At 40.7% G+C, this 26,299-nt stretch overlaps 1 protein-coding gene across 5 annotated transcripts in view; it reads left to right on the top strand.

Annotated features, from left to right (window-relative positions):
- Nucleotides 1–26,299, top strand: part of CCDC85C (coiled-coil domain containing 85C) — a 249,515-nt gene that overhangs the window by 137,194 nt on the left and 86,022 nt on the right. For all 5 annotated transcript variants that reach the window (XM_042463922.1, XM_042463913.1, XM_042463893.1 and 2 more), the window contains one exon: nucleotides 5,996–6,072. In XM_042463922.1, the coding sequence (XP_042319856.1) occupies nucleotides 5,996–6,072 (77 nt within the window). The remainder of the gene's footprint in view (nucleotides 1–5,995; nucleotides 6,073–26,299) is intronic.

Here is a 26,299-nt window from a genome sequence, read left to right as displayed (position 1 = left end):
ACAATAAGCATTAAAAACAAGAGGGTACTAAGCATCTTTTGAATAGGTATTGCTGATATTGGTGAGGAGAGGGTACTAAGCATCTTGCCTGAATATTCTGCAGACCTTTTTGTAATGCTGGTAGTCTCGAGGAGAGTTTGTTTTTGGAATGGGAATCCTATTTGCTGAACCATTTCATGAAACAGATTGTCCCCTGGTTGCTACTGCCTGCTGTTAAGTTGTTGCTGTTGTTGTTTTTGTTGTGTGCCTTCAAGTCATTTCTAATTTATGACAACCCAAAGGTGGACCTACCATGTGGTTTTCTAGGGCTGAGAGTGTGCCACTTGCCCAGGGTCACCCTATTATTTGAGTAGAATAGGTTTACTGCAGTTTGTTTTCTTTCAGTTGCCTGTAATAATAATTGCAAAGTGCCTTCTCAGTTTCGAGGAGAAAGAAACTAAGATTAAATTGAGGCTGAATTACACTTTAGATGAGGTGGAATTGTTTTATGTTAAGATCTGCATGTATTCGTGAGGGTAATAATGGAGTTTCTTTAATGAGCTTAATTCTAGTCTTGCAGGTGGAAATGGTACCAATTTATCTAATTAGCTTTTCACATTCTCAGGACACAAAAAAGGTAAATGATGTTCACATTACAACCCAACTATGTGGCTGTTAGATTTTCCTTTTCAGCATGTGAGCGTAAAGGCTGGGGGGGGGGGTTTAAAATCTACATGAAAACACAAAACATGCTTCCAGCCCAAGTTGAGGAATGTTACTTTTGGGGGACAGTAACTCTCAGGATCCTCCCAGCTGGCATAAGGGTAAGGGTGGGGGTTACACTCCCAGAAGCCAACTATTCCCTGCTGTGCTTTCCTCTTGTCATTGTGGTATAATGGTTTGAGCATTGGGCTACAGTTCTAGAGACCAGGGTTTGAATCCCTGCTCAGCCATGGTAAGCCACTGAGTGACCTTGGGCAAGTCATACTCTCTCAGCCTCAGGGGGTGGCAAAGACAAACCCCCTCTGAACAAATCTTGACATGAAAAACCCAGGATTAAGTTCACCTTGTTGTTGTTGTTGTGTGCCTTCAAATCATTACTGACTTGTGGAAACCCTAAGGTGACTCTATCATGGTGTTTTCTTGGTTTCATGGCTAAGGTTCATCTTGGGGTTATCATAATTTGGAAACAACTTAAAGGCATACAACAGCAACAATTTTATTCTTATTTCCCATTCTCATCCTCATTTTGTGCAAATCCTGCCTGCGTATTTTAATTTGAAATACAGTGTTCATAATATGTGCACAGTGCCCATAAAATGTTGGAGATTCATCTGTGAAAGAGCAGTGGAGAGGGCAGTGGGTCAGCTATTCTCTCAGGCTGAACATCTAGTACTGGCAGCGACACAGTTGGTTCTTCTGCCCTCCTGCACACACATAGCCCGCCTACCTTAAATTGAATTTTATGATAATTGCTTTGTGTTTCCTTACAGAGGCCAAAAATGTAAAGACCCAAATGGCGATTTCATTTAAATGGAGATTAAGGTCTCAAGGCTAAGGCTTGATAGAGCATGGCTTTTATACTTTTCATTACTCAGGCTATCAGAGATGTTAAGCTAGGCATATTTGGCACATCTGAAAATACAGATGGAAAATGCCATTTTGGTGATCACTAGACAGTGATTTCAGATTTTTTTAAAAAAAATTGAGAGCAAGAGTGCATGTATAATTTTTTTTTAAAAAAGACAGACAGATGGTGGATTAGATAGTAGTTGGTTAGAATGTAAAAAAGATTGGATGTCTTACTTGTATAGGAAAAAAATCCCCCCTTGAACCATACAAATGCATAAGCTAATAAAACATGAAAAGTTGGGGTCAAAGGCTGTCTTTTGAATAATGCAAAATATGCCAGATTTATAGCAGAAAATATGAACAGTGAATAATTCCAGTGTGTGTGTTAACTGCCCTTAAGTTGGCTCCAAATCATGGCCACCCTGTGGATGAGACATCTCTAAGACCCCTGTCTTCCACGGCTCTGCTTTGGTCCTGTAGGTTCAGGCTTGTGACCTCCCCAACTAAGTCTGTCCATGTGATGTGTAGCCTTTCTCTCTTTCTCCTGCATTCTATCTTTCCTAGCATTGTTGTCTTTTCTAGGGAGTCATGCCTTCTCATGATGCGGCCAAAGCACAACAGCCTCAGTTTTGTCATCTTGGCTTCCAGGGAGAGTTCAGGCTTCATCTGCTCAAGAACCCACTTGTCTGTCTTTTTGGCTGTCCTCGGCATCCTTAGTCCTTTTCATTAGTCATAAGTACAGATATTTTATCAGGACTATCAGATGTAGTGGCACTCCCGTGTCTATAAGAATATTCCATAGATTTTCATGATGTATGCATTCAAATGCTTTGCTATAGTCTATAAAGCACATGTTGATTTTCTTTTGGAATGTTTTGGTGCACTCCATTAACCATTGCTTATTTACAGTGTGGTCCCTAATGCTTCTTACTTTCCTGAACCCTGCTTGCCGCTCTGGGATTTCTCTCTCCATATATGATGGAGCCTATGCTGCAGAATTTTGAGCATAAATTTCCTTGGGTGGGAAATTAATGCTATGGTCCTATAGTTGCTGCAGTCTTTTGTCTCTCCTTTTTGTCTATTGGCATTATATTGATTGTTTTCAATCTGTAGGCCATCATTTTTATTTTCCATATTTGTTGGCATATTTAGTTATCACTAGAGTTGATTCCATCTGTGTATAAAAGATCACGGGTAAATATCCCCAAAAAAGAGAAATGAAATCCTTAATGGTAACATAGACATTCCATGTTTGACTTGCAAATGAATGAAGCTGCTACATTTCAGAACTCACCTTCACTTTGCATCTACTGCTGATGCAAAAATCCACTTTGCATGTCATGCTGAAGTGTGATGAACCATGCTCAAGTGGTGGGTTGGATTCTCCATCTTGCAGCCTTCCATGAATTATTGGTAGCAGGATGTATGGTTATGGTGTATGGTTATCTTTTTTAAAAAATTAAATTTTAAAACAACCTTAAAAATACAAACAAGATATATAGTTTACGATGTTTTCCCAGCAACATTAGAAGCATTCCCAAGCACCTTTCAGACAACTTGTACTTGCTTAATGATAATAACTCATATGCCTATATCTCTTTGCCTACATATCAAAGGGAAAGAATTTTAGCACTGATGTTGTTTTTCATGTTCACATAAATAGACGGATAGATATTATCTGGTCTGTAGCTGAAGTGCCAAATGGGGCAGGACATCAGCTATGGTTACAGCGTCCCTCATTTGCTCTTTGCTGTATGAGTAAAGCCACAAACTTGCAAGTACCACCAAGTCCCAGTCTTTCCTAATCCAGAAGGAGAGCAGCATGGGAGAAGATCCTCCCCTTCCTCCATTCAGGATGACATGAATGGATCCAGCTCTGGTTTTCAGCTCTGCAGGTTAGCATTTTCCTCTACAATTTCCCTGGTGGCGCAGTGGTTAAATGCCTGTACTGCAGCCATTCACTCGAAACCACAAGGTTGCGAGTTCAAGACCAGCAAAAGGGCCCAAGCTCGACTCAGACTTGCATCCTTCCGAGGTCGCTAAAATGAGTACCCAGACTTACTTGCTAATTAGCTTACTTGCTGTTCACTGCTATGATCTTTGGAATAGCGGTATATAAATAAAACAAATTATTATTATTATTATTATAATTATAATTATTATTATTATTATTATTATTACAATTTGAAATATCTGATAGTCATCCTGAAAGGTCTGATTGTCTTCCTTTCAGTCATCCTGAAAGGTCTTGATCATCTTGAAAGGTCTGAAAGGTTGTTGTTGTGCCTTCAAGTCATTTCTTACCTATGATGACCCTAAGGCAAATGGGATTTTCTTGGCATGATTTGTCCAGAGGAGGTTTGCCTTTGGCTTCCTCTGAGGCTGAGAGAGTGTGACTTATCCAAGGTCACCTGCGGGGTTCCATGGCCTAGCAGCAATTCCAACCGTGTTCTCTCTGGGTTGTTTCCAGCTCTTAAGCCATTACACCACACTGGCATTTCTGTAACGCACAATACAGTTCTCCCTGTTTAATTCTCTCTCCCCTTCGATTGTTTTTGATAGTCTTATAGTCTACAACAAATGGAGGAGAGGAGGAACTAAACAGGGAGAATTATGGTGTATGGTAGCCAGGAGCTGGAAGTTTCCTGGAAGATCCCTGGATATCCAGAGGTGAGAATAATGTTGTCTGCCAGAACTTGTTGGACTGCAGCTTGTAGCATTCTTCACCTGGTTATGCTGGTTAGGAAGGCTGAATGAAATTATAGTACAACATCTGGAAGAGGGGCACATGATCCCCACCTCTGAGGTGATCTGAGGCTGTGACTATACAAGTAGAGCTGACCCAAGGTATTTTGCTTCCCAAAACAAAGAATAAGGAGGGACTCACTTTCTTCCCTTTCCTACCTGCTTACAGAACTGACTGGACCAGCAGTAGACCCTTCTTTTAGTTCTTAACCACATCTGAAGGCATCAGGCCAATTTGGGAAGTGGAGGACAGGGCAGTATGGCAAATACAGCTCTCTTATAAGGAGGAACAGTTGGGAACAACCAATACTGTTCCCCTGTATCTTCCACCTGGGCACATGCTTCACTTTGCCTTTATGACCTAAATACTCTGAAGTCACCAGATCCCACCTGAATGTGGAAGCTATGAAGCGCCAGGCCTGGTTAGTTCTTGGATAGAGACCAACAAGGAATACAAGGTGCTGTAGGCTATATTATTTTTGCATTTATTTATTGAATTTGTATCCTGCCTTTCTCCCAAAATGGGAATCAAGGCAGCATATGATAATTTTTAAAAGATTACTGTAAAACTTTACTTTGAGAGCCAGTGCGGTGTAGTGGTTTGAGCATTAGACTACAGTGGAGTTCCAGGTTTGATTCCCTGCTTAGCTGTGGAAACCCACTGGGTACTCTGAGGCTCAGAAAACCCCAATGATAGGATTGCCATAGGGTCACCATAAGTTGGAAATAATATTATTTTTAAAAACATGATGAAAAGAGTAAAAAAAACATTTAAAATGTATTTAAAACGTAATTTCTGGTAAAATATTAAAAATACAGTACACCTCATTACACACACACTCACCCTTGTTCCATAATTAAAAATTCACCCAGCTATATTTAGAGGAAGGAAGTGGTAACCTACTTCTGAGTATTTCTTGCATCAAAAACCCCTGTGAGATCCGTGGGTGGTGTTAATAGTCAATTTGACTGGAAGCCACGTGCACAAGCAAACTAACTTCTCTAAGCTTCAGTATCTTGTACACAATGTTAAGAAGGATGCTAGTGTAATCTGCAAAGTGGGAATTCCCAAGACAAGGTATGCAAAAATGTTAGAACTTTCTATAGAACTGCTGAATGTGGTTATGAATCAGTTTTGCTCCTTACTTATTATTTTCCTATGTGTGGCATAGTCTTGTTCATTCAGAATAACAAGCAGGTGTTTTTGAGCAGCAGTGACCTGGTTTCTTCTCCTGAGCTCTCTAGGAGAAAGTTGCTTGCACAAGGTCATCCAAAGTCCCCTTGCTCTTTTCCAGGTGGAATGCTTTAAAAAAAAGGAAAGAAAAAAAGTTAAAATTCAGATAGCTTCTTCAGTTGCTGTTTTCAAATGAGAATGAACCAAATCTCATTATTTCTGTCCACTTTCTGGGAAGACTGCTCTCACTGGCACTGCCTCAGGCATTGTGTGAGGACTTTTCAGGTTTGGAGGTTTGGTCTTCTTTTTTGTTCTCCTCTTTTTATTGGTCTTTGTTGTTTTAATGGATTCAAACTGTGAAATGCCCTCTCTACTCCTGTAGGCATTGTTCTTGAGCTCTTCTCTTGACTTTTCCCATCTGCAAAGGGGAAACATTAGTCTAATTGTGAAGCTATCTTGGTTGACTTTAAAGTATTGTCTCCTGGGAAAGTTAATCTTTTTTTCTCCCCTCTTTTCTCTTTAAAGATTCATCATCCAACTACATCAGACAACTTGAAACAAAAGTCAAACTGCTAGAGGACGATAATAAACTTCTCTCTCAGGTAGGTGATTGTATAGCATGTCATCTGGTGAGGTAACTGCTGATGTGGATCAGATCAGTAACAGGAGCATTATATCATTTGTATCTAGAGTGATATGAGTGTTAACAAAAACGTTTCCTTGCTCAGCCAGCCATAAAGTGATTGAAATTCACAAAAGAAACTCATGTCTCCATTTGTAGTTGCATGCGTCAAGTTGTTTCTGACTTATGCTGACCCTGAGGGGAACCTATCACAGATTTTAGGGGGCAAGATTTATTCAGAGTGGGTTTGCCATTGCATTCCTCGGAGGCTGAGAGAGTGTGACTTGCTTAGTATCAAATTGTCATAAGCCAGAGTTGACCTGAAGGCATGTAATAACAACTGCAATCCATAAAAACCAGTGTAGTTTGAATTCAAACTATGTAGCTGTGTTAGCCTGGAAAATCAGTATGCAAAGGGATGTTGCAGCACTTTTGAGATTAACTGAAAGACAGAAGTTGGTAGCATTTACTTTCATACTTGAGTCTATTTCTTCAGATGCATTTGCTTTTGTTGACTTGAGCCTATTTCGTCAGCATTTGTTTTTATAGACACGGTATAGTTCCTCAAATGCTTTTGCTTTTGTAGACCTAGGCCTACTTCTTTAGATGCATCTGAGGAAGTAGGCTTGCTACCAACTTCTATCTTTCAGTTAGTCTCAAAGGTGCTGCAAGATCCCTTTGCATAGTGTAGTTTAAATGTTGGACAAGAATTCTAGAAGAGCAAGGTTCAGATCTTCACTCAGAAATACAATCACCATAAATTAGAGTTGACAAAGACACACAACCTCCAGTACCATTCATGGCAACAAATGTCAGCTCGTTAGTCAAAATGAAAGAAAGGACATTCAGATATCAGCTGGAAATGTGGATGAGTAAAATGTGTTAGGTGGTTGCAGCAAAACCCACAAAGAGCCTTGTGGTGCTTTAAAAAATATTTGGCATAAGTGTTCGTCCACTTCTTCAGTCACAAGATGTTTACCATTAACGTTTTTAAAGGGGGGGGATATCATGTAATTGAGGATACCCAAATTACATTACTGAAAACTGTCTCAAAGTTAGAAGCTCAGAACCTAACTATGTTGGGCATTAAATGAATTGCTTAACCTACAAAACCTAAACCACTGGTGGCGAGTGAACCTTTTTACAGACCGAGTGCCCAAACTGAAACCCAGACCCCACTTATTTATTGCTAAGTGCCATGTCCCTCTGGCTTTCTAGTAAGAAACTCTAGCAAACTCTGTGCTATGGTTACAGCATGTGTGCCCACAGAGAGGGCTCTGAGTGCCACCTCTGGCACGCGTGCCATAGGTTCACCATCTCTGCCCTAAACTGTTTGGAGCCAGGATATCCAAATGCCCACTTCCCCCCATGAATTGTTGTTGTTGTTGTTGTGGTGGTGGTGGTGGTGGTGGTGGTGGTGGTGTGCCTTCAAGTCATTTCCAATTTGCGGCGACCTTAAGGGGAACTTATGGTGGTTTTCTGGGGCTCACCCATGGTCACCAGCAGGTTTCCATGGCCAAGCAGGGATTCAAATCCCAGTCTCCAGGGACCTGGTCTTACTCTCAAACCACTACAGCATGCTGGCTCTCTATTATGAGCCTGCCAGAAATTTGAGATTTTTAGAGGAGGCCCTGTTGCATGTTCCAACCGGGGTTGTTAAGTATACTTAGCAGGGCTTTCTCTGTAGCAAAGTCTCAAACTCCCTGCTCAAAGAGGTTAGGCTGGTCCCCTCTCTTTTAAGCTTCCGGATGGCAGCCAAAGCAGTGCAGATTTGCATGGCATTCAGTGTTTGAAATTAATAATGATAATAAATAATAAAATCTTTATTTCTATACCGCTTTTCCAAAGAGATCAAAGCGGTTTACAAATTCAAGGGGGAAAAATATACATCACATCACATCACAATACAATTAAAACGGGATGCTAGGATTGGTTTTTTTTTTTGGTTGCTTTTAGAAGTTTTTGAAGAGTACCCTCAGATCTCCTTACCCACGGATTCTTTATCCACGGATTCAACCATCTACAGCTTGAAAATATTCAAAAAATATAAATTCTATAAAGCAAACCTTTATTTTGCCATTTTATATAAGGAACACAATTTCACCATGCCATTGTATTTAATGGGACTTTGAACATCCACAGATTTTGGTATTCATGGGGGATCCTGGAAGCAAACCCCAGCAGATACCAAGGGTCTACTCTATTTTAATGTGTTTGAAAAAATGTTTTTTGTAATCTCGGTATTGTTTTAATTGGTTTTTATTTGTTCATCTCCTTGAAAGCCCTTGTGAACTGGGAGGCAATGGAGAAATACTTTAAACAAATAAACAAACTGATTGCATCGATATGGAAACTCCCCAGGTGACTTTTGGCAAGTCACACTCTCTCAGCCTCAGAAGGAGGCAAATCTGTGAACAAATCTTGAGAAGCCCATGATAGATCGTCTTGCTCCATAAATTGGAAGGGACTTGAAGGCACACAACAAATTCCTTGGATGTGTTGGGTGTGGAATTTCGGGTGGTTTACACTTAAATGCGGATGATGTTAGATAGTTTTTCAGCCAATCATTTTAAAATTCTGTTTTTATGTTGCTACAAAAGAGTACTTGTTAGAAGAGGGGTTGGTTTTATTTCATGGAAGGCAGTTGGCAGTTCTTTAAAATAAAAATAAATGGTTGATGGGCACTTCTAGACATCATGGCCTGTTGCTAAGTGATGAGCTTTAGATTGGATTTTCGTAACTTGTTCTCTGTTCAGTATGCCCTTGGTTTGACTCTTTCCTGCTTTGTGTAAGCTACAAAGCAGAGGGCACGTTATCTGTTTGCCCCTTTTTATATGAGGTCAAACCAGGATCAATAATTGATAGGTGAAAAGTGCATGGGCAGTTTAAAAACAAACAAGCAAACAAACCAAGAACTTGGGGATGTTTATTTTATTGGGAAGTGATGTTCCTACCAAGCCTAATTAATTTGTAGTTGGATTTCAGTTTAGCTAGCAGCTGAAGAAATTTTCCAGTTGAAATTTAACTAGGCTTGCCAGGTATCCCATATTATGTTCCTTATTTGAGAGATATAAAGCTTTTCCCTTTTAAAACTGGAAGGTGTGTCTCTTGTTATATATGAGAGTTGGACAGCTTATCCCTTTATATAAACTGATCAAGTGGCCAAGATAGATAGATAGATAAATAAGTAAGTAAATAAATAAAATGCTGTGTTTTGCAGTGTTTTTCTATAAAGATAGAAATGTTTGCTCCGTATATTTTATGTTATGTTAATTTTCAGGGTTGGAAAAATATATTTCTTTCTTGTTTAAAGCACTTTTTTGGCATTAATTTTTTAATGAAAAAAACTGAATCCTGCTTATTATATTAATGCTGTGAAACATTATTTTATGTATTAGAAAGTTTGATAAACCATGTTTTAATGCTTTATAAAATTAACCATCGAAAGTTATTATGCTTTGATATGGTTTAAATCTTTCAGTAAAACATATTCAATTCTAGTGTAGTCTATTGTTATTGGAACTATATTGACAAGATGGTAGCCTATAAACAGGAATATAGGACCATACCAATATAGGACTAAATAGGAAAATTAAGCAGCAAAATTTAGTTCAGATGTTATAGCCATTATCTTAAATAATAATTGTTCTTTTAAAGGGTCTTGTCAAGAAAGTTGTTTTGACTGAACTTATGTTAATTGAAGGATTTGTTTCTGAATGGCATTTCTTGCACTATAAAATAAAATGATTTTAAAAAAAGCAACTGACACTGGATACTGGTCTAACAATGAATGACTTCCAGTAAACTGTTAAAGTTATTTTTTAAAATTCAAACTGTCATTGTTGAGCAGTATTGCAGTAGCATCCACTACTTGTGACCAAAGGTCTATCCAAGCGAGTTTTAATTCTGTATAGTTTAAAATTGCATAATTATTCTACATTTTAAAACAAATAGATGAGAACAGTGTAAACTCCAGAATGACAAGAGGTTTGGATAGGGCCAGTATAAAAATAAAGAAGCTTTCTGGTTCATCTTATTATGAGGTTTTTTAAATAAATAAATAAAGATCCCAGGTCTCAAACAAATGGCCTGAGTAGCATACATCAACAGTATCTCTTAACAACAGAAATGACAGGTTCAAAGGAAGCTCTGGAATGCACCCTTTTATTCACATGAGACTGGCATTCTCTCTTCTTTATGTGTTGAAAGACTACAGAGATGTCAAGGAGTTGGGAATGATGAGGTGCATTTAGAAATCTTATGTGGACTCCTCTGTCTTGCTTTTTTTATAAAGAAGGCACAAAGGGAGCCTTGACACATCACAGAGCACTCCCTGAACAGGTCAGGTAACTTATTTCCTGGGAGAGACCAGCCTCCAGCAAAGGATCTCTATGTCTAAGGACTTAAAAAAAAGGAACAAGAATACTTTTCTATTTTCTTCTCTTTCTCTTTTTTAAAAACAAAGTAGTATGCAGTATGGGCTGCTGCTGGAAGATCGAATTACCTTAGATGAAGCAGTATTTTGCTTTTTGCATTTAGCACTTGGCGAAATGCCAGGTAGGCATCCATAATCACCAGTGAGTCGCTAATCTCTTAATGCACAGGGGCATTGTTAGATACTGTGGACCTCAGATTTCATCACTCTGGGGGTCTTGTCAGCACAGCTTCCTCCCACGGAGTGATCAGCCTTCCAAGAACCATTGAATGTCAACGTGGATGGATAAAAAGCACACCGGGATCAGGCTCTGGTTCAGTTGGTGGTCTTGTTAGCTCCCCATCTTACCTCAGAAACATTTGTTTGCTTTAAAGGAAAAATAGCTAACAGAGTTCAGCACTACCAGTTGTGTTGGCATCTTACCTAAGAGCAGCCAAAACCGAACATAGATGCTCAGAAAAAGCAAAACTCAGATGGAAAAAGATTAGTGACATTTTAGACAACATGCAAACTTCTAGGCAACGGTAACTGGTGTGTGTGTTTGTGTGTGTATGTATGTATGTATGTATGCTTTCAAGTTGTCTGTCAACTTATGGCGACCCCATGAATTCCTTAGGTGTGGAATACTTCGAGGTGTTTTTGCTGATTGGGAACAATTCTGTTTCTTCATTTTTGACGGTAGCCTCTTTTCCTGAGTATAGGTTATGCATCAGGACAACCAGATATAGTGGCACTCTTATTTCTTTGAAAGCATTTCATACTTGTCATGGTCCATGCAGTCAAAGGTTTTGCTGTAGTCAATCAAGCGCATGCAGATTTTCTTTTGGAATTCTCTGGTGCTCTCCATTATCAATTGTTTGTTTGCAATGTGATCCTTAGTGCCTTTACCTTTCACGAATCCCATTTGCATCTCTGAGATTTGCTGTTCTGTGTATAGTAGGAGTCTTTGCTACAAAGTGGCTTACAACACTTATAACAAACATGGCAAAAAATTAACAGCATAAAAATTAACAGCATACAAAAGTTAGAAAGCAACTAAACCATAAGTAAAACCAATTAAACCAACAAATACATTATGTTGAATACCTTATACAAGGATGGGCAGCCAGTTGAGCTGCTGGAAAAAGCAAGTTACGTTCTCCTTGGAACCAGCCCCCGTTCACATATTTAATGCCTGAAAACCATTTCTGAAAACTGTGCAAGTAGGGACTTTTATGAAAGACTATGTACAGCATCAGATCATTACAATTCCTGGTTTCCCTTTCTCAATTCTTTTCTTGGAGATGACTGTGTTATATCTGTGACACTCTGGAGAAATAGAGGACAAAATAAGGCCCCGTACACACTGGCAGGAAGCAGCGTGGTGACGCTGATTCTAGGGTTCTGGAGTGCGCAGCAACCCTAGAACATGCCGCCGCCACCATCGTGCCTATGGGGGCCGCCATGATGATGTATGCAACACGTAGTGTCCGCACGTTGTGCACAGGAAGCAGCATCATAGGGTTGCGTTGCAGCCCTTATGATGCTGCAAGGAAGAAGCTGCTCTAGGCAGCTTCTGGCTGCATATCGTTCCCACGTGGTTTGGCTCTTCCGGGAATGATACACAGCAAAGAGGGGCGGCGTTTCGCCACCTGTATGTACAGCCTGTACTTCTCTTTTCCAATACTGCTTTTTCTTTTTTTATTGGAAATTTTTGCCTTCTACTCAAAGTAACAAAATCAAAGAGATTTCTTACAGCAGGACCATGTAGCTTCATTCAATATATATATATTAAAAAATGTAAGCTCAATTTGTCATTACTGTATATTATGAATAATGTTTACTCTTAATATCTCAGAGATGCTAATTGTATGCTCTCTCTGTGTGTATTTTATGTTCTAAAAGTAGGAAAGCGACTTTCAATGTGTAAAGGTTGCTAAAACTGCATTTTAGTTCTTTCCCCAAAATTCCACTTCCCCTCCCCCTCTTTAAATTCTTTTTCATGGCTACAAATGCTATGGAAATTAATTTTGACTGTGTCATCAGGAACAGCAGAAAACAAGCTTGCTCCATCCTCAATATGACATCCCTTCAAATATTTAAACAGGGCTATCATATCACCTCTTAATCGTCTCTTCTCTAGGCTAAACATACCCAGTTCCCTAAGTCTCTTCTCATAAGGCATGGTTTCCTTATCGTTCACCATTTTGGTCACCCTCCTATGGACATGTTCCAGCTTGTCAACATCTTTTTGAATTGTGGTGCCCAGAACTGGACCTAGTATTCCAGGTGAGGCCTGACCAAAGCAGAATAGAGTGGCAATATTACTTCTCTTGATCACTATACTTCTGTTGATGCAGCCTTTTTAGCTGCTGCATCACACTGTTGACTCATGTTCAGCTTGTGGTCTCTTGAGATTCCTAGATCCCTTTCACATGTAGTCTTGTTAAACCAGGCGTCCCCCATCCTTTATCTCTGCATTTCATTTTTTTTCTGCCTTAGTACATTACCTTACATTTTTGTTAGGTTTGGCCCATTTTTCTAATATATTCATGCCATTTTGAATTGTGATCCTCTCCTCTGATGTATTAGCTACTCCTCTTAATTTGGTGCAGATTTGATAAGCCTGCCCTCTATTCCTTCATCCAAGTCATTGATAAAGATGTTGAATAGTACTGGGCCCAGGACAGAACCTTGTGGCACCCCATTGGTCAGTTCTCTCAAGGATGAAGATGAGCCATTGCTGAACACTCTTTAGCCAGTCAACCAATTACAAATCCACCTAACAGTAGTATTGTGTAGTCCATGTTTTACTAGCTTATTTGCAAGAATATCATTGGGGATCTTCTCAGGGGCTTTACTGAAATCAACATACACTACATCTATGGCATTCCCTTCATCTACCTAGCTATTAACTTTTCCAGAGAAAGTGAGGGGGGGGAGAGATCAAAATAGTCTGGTATGACTTGTTTTTGAGAAACCCATGTTAACTTTCAGTAATCAGGGCATTCCTTTTTAAGTGCTAACATACTGTTTCATGATCTGCTGTAGAACTTTTCCTGGTACTGATGTCAGGCTGACTGGGCAGTAATTATTTGGGTCATTTTTTAAAATCCTGTTTGAAGATGGAGACAATATTTGCCCTCCTCTAGTCTGAGATCTTGCATATCATATGAATACAGGTACTTTCTCCTCTCTCATTTGTTTCCCCCCCTCCTCTTAAGCCAGAGGGGAAAAAAACAAGAAAAACAAGTGATTATTTATTTATTTATTTCTCTGGGTTATTGGAAGAGAAGCAACTAAGGAAACCGCCCCATAATTATGTGCAAATTAAATGAGCCAGCTCTTCTGTGTTTGAAGGGGTCCATAGTTGCTCCTAATCTGATGGGGAACAATTAGGCCAAATGCACCCACATGCTTCTGATATTCAGTATGGTTGTGCCATTGTTTGGCTTGCTTTTCTTCAGAGCTTTTGTATATTTAATCATGGTAAGGGACTTTGAATCTTTTATTAGGAAAAGGCCTTCTAAGAAATTTTAATAAACCATGATCTGCTGCTGCAAAGTTTCCCATTTATTCCCACTGAAAAGGGTTCATTAAAAAAAGAAAACAGCAGGATGGCACGATGCATGATTTTTGTGGATTGTGCCCTTTATCTGCGCAGGAGCATTTCTAAAAATAGCCTTGTGCTAATGCGTTTACCTCAGTGGTTTGTCATGTTCAATTCTGGGAGAAATCAGAGATGAGTCATAGCAAATTTGATTCCTCAGAACGATGAAATGTGTGTCATCGTATGTGTTTTTCTGTTTCCTTTTCCTTAACTCCCTCTAGCTCCTGCTTTTTAGGTCAAGGCAGGGGCTTTCCAGTTGAAGTGCAGCTCTCATTATCCCTCCCCATTTACCAGTCTGCCTGGGGCTAATGGGAATTGGAGTCCAACAGCATCTGGAAGGGCACAAGTTTCCCAGACTTATTATAGGCAGCCAGGCAGAGCTGGCCTCTCCATTACCCTGTGATGTCTCTGTAGTCTATTTCACACTACACAGCTATAGCATTCCACTTTGTGCCATGGTCGACCCAGGTGCTGCTGCTTGATCCTATAGAGTTCTGGGATTTGCAGTTGTCAAAAGGTGTATTTGTCAGGGATGATGGGAGTTGTAGCTCTTCAACTCTGGCTCTAACTCACCACCTTGTTATGCACCGGTGCTGACCAGTTTTGGCCAGTGGTTAATGCTTTTCTCCAAAGCAGCAGAGTTTCAGAGAATAGCCTGAAGACCCTGACAAACTCTCCAAGCCTTCTCACTCTTCTTCCTCAGAAGTCTCCACACTTCTCCAGGATCCTGCTGGCTCTTGTATCTTCACTCAAGACACCAGACAACTCAGTAGTCTTATATAAAAGATCTACTTTATTCTACTATATACAAATACTAATGCCCTCACAAATCACAATCTCTACAATCTCCAAACTACTCACAAAACTCCACAACTACCCACAAAATACATTGGCAATCATAGCAATTATTATAGCCATTGTAAAACACCACCCACTTAGTCAGTTTCCACCCAGTGGGCATGTACATCCATTTTGATTGGTTCTCATAGTTCAACCCATACTTAAGGATTTCATCATTTCACCTTGTACACTTAATGATACTCAGGTGTTTCCAATTATACACTCTACATTTCTGTCCTTGGCATTTAGGACTGCTAAATTACATTAGCTTTTACACCTGTGTGGCTTCTTAATTGCTTTTGCTTAGTCATAGTGACTTTCACATACATGTTTTATTTCTCTCCTGTATATCCCATGTTGCATTTTCCTTAACAGTATTTAGAACTCTCATCACAGAGCTATTGTGCCTCACTAAACTACCAGTCCCTGGATTCCGGATACAGCCATGTCACTGGTACTTTAATGGCGTACAGTAGTGTGAAAGAAACCACTATTTCCCCATAATGAGCACATAATTCCCTTGATGAAATAACGTCACTGGTCAGTTTCCAGAAGTTTCCAGTTAGAAGTGCTGATTTTGACCTTGTTCTTTTTTTAAACTGACCTCAGGTTGGCCCTGACTCATAGCGACCCTATATGAGACAACTCCAAGCCCTTCTGCCCTCCAGTGTTCTGCTTAAATGTTGTAGAAGCAGGGGTCGGCAACCTACGACCTGCGGGCTGGATCCAGCCCGGCAAGGCCTTGGAACCGGCCCCAGCCCGGTCCTGCTGCCGATTGCCGCCCCCGCTGCAGCTTCTGTGCCGCTCTGGGCACCATTTTGAGTTCGGCCCCCCAGTTGTCTCAAGGGGACAGCAACCCGGCCCCCGGCTCAAAAAGTTTGCCTACCCCTATTGTAGAGTCATGCCCATGACCTCCCTAATCGAGTCTAGCCAATTGGTGTCTGGTCTTCCTCTCTTTATGCTGCCCTCCACCTTTCCTAGCATTATTGCCTTTTCAAGTGAGGCATGCCTTCTTATTATGTGGCCAAAGTACGACAGCCTCAGTTTTGTCATCTTGACTTCCAGGGAGAGTTCTGGTTTGATCTGTTCAAGAACCCATCCGTTGTCTTGTTGGCTGTCTGTGGGACCCTCAGCACTCTTGTTCGGCACCACATTTCAAATGAGTTGATTTTTTTCTTATCCACTTTTTTCACTGTCCAGCTCTCACATCTGTACATTACAATGGGGAATGCTGTGGCTTGGACAATTCTGACTTTGGTGCTCAGGTGTATGTCTTTACTCTTTAGGATCTTTTCTAGTTCTTTTACTGCTGTCCTTCCCATCTCTAGTCTTTTTATTTATTGGCTGCAGTCACTGTTTTGATCAGTGTTTGAACCTAGGTTCAGGAACTTTTTATTTCTATTTCTTCGTTGTCTAGATTTTGACCTATAAAGCCCTATACAGTTTAGGTCCAAACTTTCTGAAATCCCATATCTCCCCATACGACCTTGCCGGAGTCTTACTATCCCCAGTATAGGACTTTCTGCCCTTCCCACCAGCCTCCATGGCTCAGCTGGTGAGGACATGCGAGAGGGCCTTCTTGGTGGCTGCTCATAGGCTTTGGAATTCCCATCTCAGGGATGTTTATCTGCCCATGCTCTGTTGTCTTCTTGCTGGCATGCAAAGACCTTCTTGTTTAAACAGACCTTCAGCCTTGGCTTATCAGAGATGTGCAGCTTGGGGTGCTGTTTTAATTTGCAGTGTGTATTATAAGTGTTTTAATTTTTAGTATTTTAAACCAGTGTTTTAACTGAATGTGCTGTTTAATCCCTTTTAAACATTTATATTTCACACAGTTTTATAGGTTCTATTTATACTGTAAGCTGCACTGAATCCCATTCTGGAGAAAAGTGAGATATTGAATAATTAAATAAATAAAATTTACATTGCTATGGGGAAGACACTTTGGCTTATTGGTAGAGCACATAATTTATTTTAAAGGGTCACCAGTTTAATCCCTAGTATTTTTGAAATAAATTACATAAATTAACTAAAATATGGTGTGGGCTAATCTTGCTTATATATCTTGCAGCCTGGACCATGTAAAATATTTTTCATGTGTTGGGAAAGAGGAATGGCTGTGTTTCTGTGTTCAATGCCTCCCCAGCCCAGTATTGGCATAAATCTTAGGTCCCTTAGTTCAGGTTTCATGGGCTTGACTTTGCTCTCATACTTGTGCAGTCTCAGCTGTCAAGACATCAGAAGGCTTGTTGCTTCTATTCAGATATGAGATACCCAGAGGATTTTCCAGGTCAAAGAGTGCCTCCACATTCATTGGTTGCCTCTGACCCGGAAAAAAGCCCAAGTTTCACTTGGGCACTCATTTCAGTGTCATGTCAGCAAGACAGAAGACTGGAAGGAAGTTTGTCACCAAGATCATGACATGATTTCCATCAATGCTCCAAGTTACTTAGCGATGCCATGTCCCACGGTGCTGCTCAGTGCTGCTCAAAGCCCTGTGAGCTAGGAACGTAGCTATAAAAAGTGACTTTGTTAAACTAACAATTTTGCTGCATAGCCAATATGGCTATACTTGAATGTGTTTGTTAAACTAAAGCTCCCATAATTCCCCAGCCAGTATTGTTGCCATGCTTGGGAGATGGCGGACATTCTGGAGTTGTGGTCCAAAAAAGGTTGCTTTTACAGCCTGTAGCTAGTAAAAGGATTTTGGTTTGAACTGAGTGAATTCATAGAATCATAGAATCGTAGAGTTGGAAGAGACCATAAGGGCCATCCAGTCCAACCCCATGCCATGCAGGAACTCACAATCAAAGCATCCCTGACAGATGACCATCTAGCCTCTGTTTAAAGACCTCCAAGGAAGGAGACTCCACCACACTCTGAGGGAGTGCATTCCACTGCCAAACTGCTCTTACTGTTAGAAAGTTCCTCCTAATGTTGAGGTGGAATTTCTTTTCCTATAGCTTGCATCCATTGTTCCAGGTCCTGTTCTCTGGAGCAGCAGAAAACAAGTTTACTCCCTCCTCAATATGACACCCCTTCAAATACTTAAACAGGGCTGTCATATTACCCCTTAACAGTCTCTTTTCCAGGCTAAACATACCTAGCTCCCTAATTCAGGTGGTGCTGGTGCTCATTGCCTCTGACGGGGTGCATGGAATCTGCCCAGTGCCACTTGCTGCTTTGTTCTCCTACATCTGCCAGTGAGACAGTCTTGTGTGTATTGACCCTTTTATATTCAGAACTTGGAAAGCTGTTTTCCCAAAGGAATCATTCTATTATCCAGCCTCCTTCCCAGTTTGAATCCCACTTTGGGAGTAGGGTGGAGTATAAAATAAATAAACAGACAGACAGACAGACAGATAGATAGGAGCCAGTGTGGTGTAGTGGTTTGAATATTGGACTAATGCTCTGGAAAACTAGAGATCGAAACCCTACAGATCTCACAGGGTAGCCTTAGACAAATCACACTTTCTCAGCCTAAGAGGAAGGCAGTGGCAGAAAAACACACACTGGGATCATCATAAGTAGGAAACAGTTTGAAGACATACAACAACAACAACAACAACAACAACAACACTCTCCCATGAACTAGTTGTTGAAGTTGTTTTTTGTTTTTCAAAGTAGCTCTTTACTTTTTCATTTCTCAAAGGTAATTAAAATAGTGACTTAAAACACACTTGAATGTTACCTGTCAGAAACCTTAGAAATTAATTATGCTCTCCTTATATGCACCTCATTGTTGCTCCAACACCCATGACAGAGCATGAGTCAGCAGCACACAAAACACATCCTGAGTTAGCACTTGAACCATATACTACTCCTTCACACCACCACCATCCCTAGAGCCTTTCAGGGATGAATATTCAGATGCTCAAACCAGCATTTCCTGGTTAAGTTCACATTCATATTGGCCAGATGTAAAGAGTCAGTAAACTTTTGTCCTTCTCCCCCAGCAATAAGTTCTGTGTTGGTATCTGCTTGTGGTTCCAACCCATTCATCTATGCCATTAGCTTGGACCACTCATTAGTGATAAACACATGGGCCTCTCCCAAGGACTCTTTTATAGTCTGTGCTCCTTAGTCTTATCATGTGGCAATTATTTCCTTACTGAGCCGTGAATACCTCCCACAAGGAAAATAAAATTGCAGATCTTTCTTTATTTTCCCCAAGTGTCCTCCTGTTTGTGGAGACTGAAGTTGTTATTATTTTAATTTACGATATCACAAGGCCACTTCTAAGCTGCAGAATGAGTGACTCATAAGATGTGGTGTTGGTGGAGGGGTGGAGACATTTCTTATATTAGAATCCAATCTCCTTAAGATACAAAAGGCAAAAGGCAAGGGATGTTGTAGTTTGGAGTACATTGCTGTTTGATATTCTGAACTATGTGCATTTGCACTACCACAAGTAAAGAAAATAATTCTGTAGCCATCAAAAAACTGTGGCCTGTACAGATTATGCTAACTGCATGTATTTGTTGTTGTGTGTCTTTAAGTTGTTGTTGATTTATGATGACCCTATCACAGGATTTTCTGGGGTTGAGCATGTGTGACTCGCCCAAGGTCATCCACTGGGTTTTCATGGCTGAGCCAGGAATCAAGCCCTCATCTCCAAGGCTCAAACCGCTACACTACACAGGCTCTCAGTAGTAGATATATGGTTATATAATTATATTATTTTTAGCTCTGCTCTTCAAAGAAGGGAAACCTCCCAGTGCAGAGTGCCTTTCAAAGTTCAGAAATAAAGAATCTGCATAACTGTTCATTTGCAGAATCTATTTTGCAGGGTTTTTAGAAACTCCTTTGTCTTTGTTGTTATAGTTTTTCTGATCACAGAGAGTTATTAGCAAAATTCAGATACAAAGCTACTCCAGATACGTCCGGCTCGCCACTTCTATGAATTTGATTATTCACAGATTTTATTAATATGTTCTCTCCAGCACAACTCTATGGTCAACATCTGCCAGAAATAGCGATGGAGGAGCTTGAGATTCCTAAGACAACACTTCTCTGGGCTGTTGTAGATCCTCCAGTGCGGTTCTGTGCTGGATGCATGGCAGATGATGACCATAGAGTTGCACTGGAGAACCTAGAGATTCATAGAGGTGTTAGGTCAGGTTGTGTGTTTTTTATTTGTGTTTTTTCCATTTTCCCAGCAAATGTGGAGGGCTTACTGTATAGCCACTGACAGAAAAAGGAACTGCAAGCCACAGAACTGATTCAGGTGGCAAACAGCAAAGGCTGGTGGCTTCCATGTCAGTAAATTTGTGAGTTTTACATTTTAACTCTGCTCCCATAGCTGTTGAACTCTTCTCCCCCCAAATAGTTTCAGCACCATAGAGATCTCCTTTAAATTTTGATTAAAACATGGGATGGATTTACTCCCCCACTGACATGGCTTCCATATGCAGACTTCAGTTGTCCTGATAAAGTTCTAAACAAAGTTCTAAATAATCTGGAAGATGTTTATGGACCATCTCTGGGACTGAAGGGGTCAGTGGACATCCTGGGTGCAGTAGTGTCACTGTGCGTTACCACAAAGCAGTACAGTACAGAGATCTTTGGATTCTCGTTTCTAGTGCTGACACTAATGCTTATACAGTGCGCCCACATTTTACGTGGGCGTGGTATACATGGCTTTCAGCATATGCTGAAAGCCTGGCTGGAAAAACCCGTTGCGTGCCCTGGAAGAAATAATGGGGTGCGTATGAGCCCCATTACTTCTAATGGGGCTCCAACACACGTGGATTTCCCCTTATGCAAAGGGATCCGGAACAGAACATAAGGGGAGGGCCCACTTTATATCTGCTTCTGCTCTAACCACAAAAAATCCTATAAACCCATTCCACTGGTTTCAAAGATGAGATTTCCACAGATATTCCTTGCTTTCCAGCAGATTACAGATTGAATCTCCCTTATCCAGAATTCTGAAATCCAAAATTGTCCACATGGATGGCTGAGATAGTGACACCTTTGCTTTCTGATGGTTCAGTATACACAAACTTTGTTTCATGCACAAAATTGTTAAAAATGTGGATAAAATTACCTTCAGGTAATGTATAAGGTATAAGGTATACATTAAACATATTTCATGTTTAGGCTTGGGTACCATATCTAAGGTATCTCATTATGAATGTGCAAATATTCCAAAATCCAAAAAAATCCGCAATCCAAAACACATCTGGTTCCAAGCATTTCTGATAAGGGAGACTCAACTTGTAAAAGTAACAACTTTCCCACAGTGTCACAATATAATTCTTTGATCACTGTGCAAAGTGTTTTAAATGGCCTGTGTGTCATAAAATGACAGTCTCGGTTCTTTGGAAGAGGGAACCGCCATTATTACATGAATTAATTGTCCATGTAAATGCCATTTGAGTGTACAGTCGTCCCTCCATTTCCCCCCTGTGAAAAAGAAAATTCACAGATATTCAAGCACCATTTCAACCCTCTCTGCTTGTTAGTCTGTGAAGGACTGAGACTGTGGACTCAAAGTCCATGAAAATGGAGGGATCACTATATATATTTTGGGCATATATTTTTCATGTAGGTACACGGTTGGACAACTCATCCATTCTGAGGCACCCTCATCAGGGGGCCATATTGACCCTCTGGAAGACCTTGTAGGGCATCACCCCTACTGCATCCCCCAGAAAAAGGGTTGCATTTTGTTGCCCCCAACTCCCTTGGGCCATCTCAGTCAATTTTGCTGTGATGGTGGCCTTCCTGGCCCATTTTGGCTCCAAGAGTGGCCTTTTATTTTTCCAACAGGAGGGGACCCAGGGGGTTGGAGAAGGACAGCTTGGGAGAAAACAATTATGGATTTATATAAAGAATTAGGGCCCATATGGCTTTAGGGCCCATACGTGTCCCACAGGATGCACTTTCCCCAACTCTATTGTATTATATGTTCAAAGTCCATGCTTACAGGAAAGCAGGGAGGGTACTTAGGGGCTCGACAGGCCTCCCCTTTCCTAACCAGATTGGGGGCGTGGCAACCTTTTTGCACCCTTGATGCAATGCGATGGCAGGACTATATGGTGCTATGTCAGCGCTGCGTCATCTGGATGCAGTGCCAGAGGTGTGCCATGCTGTGTGGAGTGGTGTGCGGCGTCAGGGTGCCCTGGGGGACGGAGTCAGGCATGTGTCATGAGGACGCTACAGCCTGATTCTGCCCCCACACCAGCCTTTCAGGCTGGTCTGTAAAGGGCTATAGTCTTCTGTTTTGTATTCTTGTTATAGCTAGGTTGTGCTATTGATGTATGATTATCCCCAGTGAGAGAGGTTTTTTTTTCTTCAGTCCTGTTTTTCTTCATGTCACAATTCTGTATTTTTACACACTGAAGGATGACAAACTCAATTCTCCTTTCTTTTCTGTTCCATGGGAAGGCAAAGTTTCATTCCTGGAGAACAGACGAGAAGGTGGCCATTTTGGAATATTCTTGACATAGTTTATTTCAGCCCTGTTTTGTTGTTTCTGTAGAACAGAAATCGCTTGATGCCACACATAGCTCTTGCTGGGTGTACCCCACAGAGGCACTGATGATAAATATTTCTACAATTGTTAATTTTGTATGCTGGAATTGTCAAGTGAAACCTCTTATTTACAGTCCCCTGCTATTCCTCATACATCCTGCACAGCATTATCTCTGTGCTGTCAGTTATGAATTCCAATTTGCACCAATTTATACAAACAGTGTCCTCTGCTGCTGTACATTTCCCAGCCTATCTCATAAACTTCTCTTCTTTCAACATGAGAAACTGGGTATTTGTATGCTAAAATCTGTGGCACTTGAACTCCCTATCCCATATGCCAGTTTTATCATGAATCCATTCCCCTATTACCCTGTCCAACAATCTCCAGGTTTTTAATGTGTACACCTTGCAGTAAGGCAGTGAGACAAGATGTACTGTCCACGACCACCTGCCCAACTGTCTCCCAGAGTTGAGCTGCTAGAAATGGTCTTGGAGGTGGTGATGATCTTCTCCAAACTTACACTCATTATGTAAAGCACTGTGTAAATTTACAGCGCTGTACAAATAAACTTTAGTAGTAGTAGTAGTAGTAGTAATAATAATAATAATAATAATAATAATAATAATAATAATAATAATTGTCTTGGGGGATTTAACATTCATGCTGAGGCATCCTCATCAGGTAAGCTCAGGATTTCACAGCAACCATGGGCCTGTTTCAGTGCTACACACTTAGCAGACCACACTCTTCATCTGGTTTTTGCTGATCAGGAAGATGGTGATCTATGGGTGGGGGTTTGAAAGAACCCCATTGTCATGGACAGATTATTACCTGATAGAGTTTAGATTTGCTAACAGTGGTGGATCCATTATAATGGTCTGACCCCCAGAGAATAATGGCTTCAGAATGATTCCTGAATGCCCTGGAGGATTTTTCAGCTGCTAGAGTTGGTGATTCTGTTGATGCCCTGGTGATCTGTGAAATAGGGAGATGACCTAAGCAATTGACACGGTCATTCCCAAGCATCTTTTACTTGGGTGAAGAGCATGGGATTCTTGGTTTTCTGAGGAGCTCAGTACAGTGAAGCACTAGGGTAAATGACTAGAATAATGGTGGAGAAAGATGTGGGATGAATCCAATTGAACACAAGTTGAAGCCCATTTTAAAACCTACTCTGCAGCAGTGAGGGCAGCAAAGAAATTATCCTTTCTGCTTCTATTACTTCATCTCAATCTTGTCTAGTGCCATTGTTCCAGGTAGTTAAAGAGCTATTCCGTCCTAGATCTCAGACTGCTAAGGAGAAGCCCTCAGAAAAGCACTGTGACAAATTTGCTAAACATTTTACAGAGAAGATCACTCAGATTCATTCTGACTTGGACTCCACATTGAAGGTAGAAGCTGGAAAGGTAACTGAGGCATGTACTTTTCCAGTTTTGATGGATGAGTTTCAATTTGTTCAATATGATGATGTGGCTGAGTTGCTTGGAGAGGTGAGGCCAAACACTTTGTCCCTTTGTCCCATGTCTATCTTGGCTAATTAACACTGCCAGGAAGGACTGGCCAGTTGGATGGTGCCTTACTTGCCTCCCAGTTAGATTGCTGCAATGTGCTCTGCATGGAGCTGCCCTTGAAAAATCTTTGGAAACTACAGCTTGTGCAAATTGTGGCAGCTAGACTGGTGTCAGGTGTGCATTTCAGAGACCATATAATATTGGTCTTGCAAGCACTACACTACTTTCTAATTTACTTCCAAGATCAATTCAAAGTGCTAATTTTGACCTACAAATCCCTAAATGGCTTTGCAGAAATTTGAGGTCTTCAGCGGCAGCCCTGTTGTATGTTCCAACTTTGGAAACAGGATGGAAGCAACATTTCCATGCAATTTCTCCTTCCTACTGATTTGTGCCCAAACTTGCTATCTTTGCTCTAGGCTAGAGATTTTCAGCCTCCTTATCAGAAATGTCTTATTTGTGTCATTGTCTTACTTCATCCGTGTTTATCGTAGTTACTTAATGTCTTTTTGAGTTTATCATGATGTATGTTTAAAGTTTTATCTTGCCTAATGTCACAAGGTATGGGTGGACTACATCTGTGTAGCTTGTGTGTGTGTGTGTGTGTGTGTGTGTGTGTGTGTAGTATTAAAATATATGGAATGCAACTTGAATTGTGATACACAGAAATTTGAATCCCACACTCTGGATTCACGTAGCATTTCCCTTAGCAAGGGTGGATTTGTATGGCACTCCATTTGTTATTGAACTGCAGCTCCCAGCATTTTTCACCATTGGGTATGCTGGCTAGGACTGCTGGGAACTGCAGTGCAGAAACATCTGGAGGGCTGCCTAATTCCCATCCCTGTTGTTAATGAAAAGGCAAATACACAAAAATTGTAACATTTAGGATGCATCTAACATTTTCCATATCTTTTTGCCACGATAAAACCTTGACATGGTTTTTAAAATAAAATAAATGAAGTTGGAATGTATTAAGCCAAATTGCCATCCTTTCAAAGCTCTTCTTCTTTGGTGTGGATGTGTTGTAACTGGTAAATCGCCGCTGCCCTTATGACCACAAGGGGACTAATGTAGGAAGCAAGATTAGAGGTGGCTGCTGCCAAAAGTAGCAAATGGAGGCTGGAGGAGATAAGAAGAGGACGAAATGGCTACTGGATCATGCCCAGAGTCTACTATAGCAAGCCCAGAGTCTTAGCTCTGAGAACTACTAATAAGATGGGGGACTTGAGGGGGGGATGGAATGTTTTCATTCATCAAAATGGAAAACGGAAATGGCTATTTCTTTTTAGTCCAGCATAAAATTTAATGGAAGCATCACAGTAAAGGAGCCAAAGTAGTGGTGGGTGACACTCTCAGAGGATCTTTCAGCAACAAAGACATTGACATCATAGCTAATCTGTTAGTACTGCACAGAGGGAGGCAATGATGAACTCCCTCTTGAAAATCTTTCACAACAAAAAACCTATAATGAGACAATCCAAAGTGAGGCAAGAGTGAGGGACAGGATGCATACAATGTGCTAATAGGGAGGGCAGAGGGCAATTACAAGTAGCACTGTGGCTAAATGTCAGAACTGGAATCAAACCAAAAGATGGGCTCACAAGTGAAAGAAAAGTCCAAAGCTCCACAACAACACATAGGAACATGCAATGTGAAAAGCATGAATCAAGGGAAGCTAATGTCTTGCCAAAGGCAAGGAGATTCTTTTCTGTGATTTGGAAGCAATACAAAACACCCATTGTGGTTGCAAAATCCTTGTGATTTATTTTACACTCAGTAAGCTATATAGAAGAATATAAATAAATCATACCAAGCAAATACTGCCATTCATCTGCTGGGAGCCTCATAAAAATAGCAGCAGAGTGGCCCTCTTCTGTAACCACCCAGGCACACGGCACCTCAGGCCTAAAGGTCAATGCTGAAGCTCTCGCTTATGTCGATATCTTGGGTGTTTTTATAGATTTCTCCAAGATCAAACCTGCCCTAGATCATACCCCTTTAAGACCATCAATCAGGTTGTTATTTTCACAGGTGTTAGCCATGAACCCAACACCATTTCAAGGTCAATGATTACCTTCCTTACTCTGTTCTGGCTGCATGTTATGTCTCCATCTAGGTGAGCTGATATCTCTTCTAAGCATTTAGCCCTTTGCCTTCCCAGCTACATGTTATCTTTCAGCAACATTTAGATTGACAGATATACAAGTTACATGATTTAGCAGGATTGCAGCAAGGTTTTGCTCAAAAAGAAGTGAAAAGAGGCCCCAGTGACAGGTCACTACACCTCCTTGATACAATATGTCTTCCGTAGGTTTACCATACAGCTAGGCATAGTAAAATAAGAAGTGG

Source organism: Sceloporus undulatus, chromosome 1, assembly GCF_019175285.1.
Source record: "Sceloporus undulatus isolate JIND9_A2432 ecotype Alabama chromosome 1, SceUnd_v1.1, whole genome shotgun sequence".
Taxonomy (NCBI): domain Eukaryota; kingdom Metazoa; phylum Chordata; class Lepidosauria; order Squamata; family Phrynosomatidae; genus Sceloporus; species Sceloporus undulatus.
Note: the sequence above shows the minus strand (reverse complement) of the source record. Positions and strands in the feature narration are given on the sequence as shown.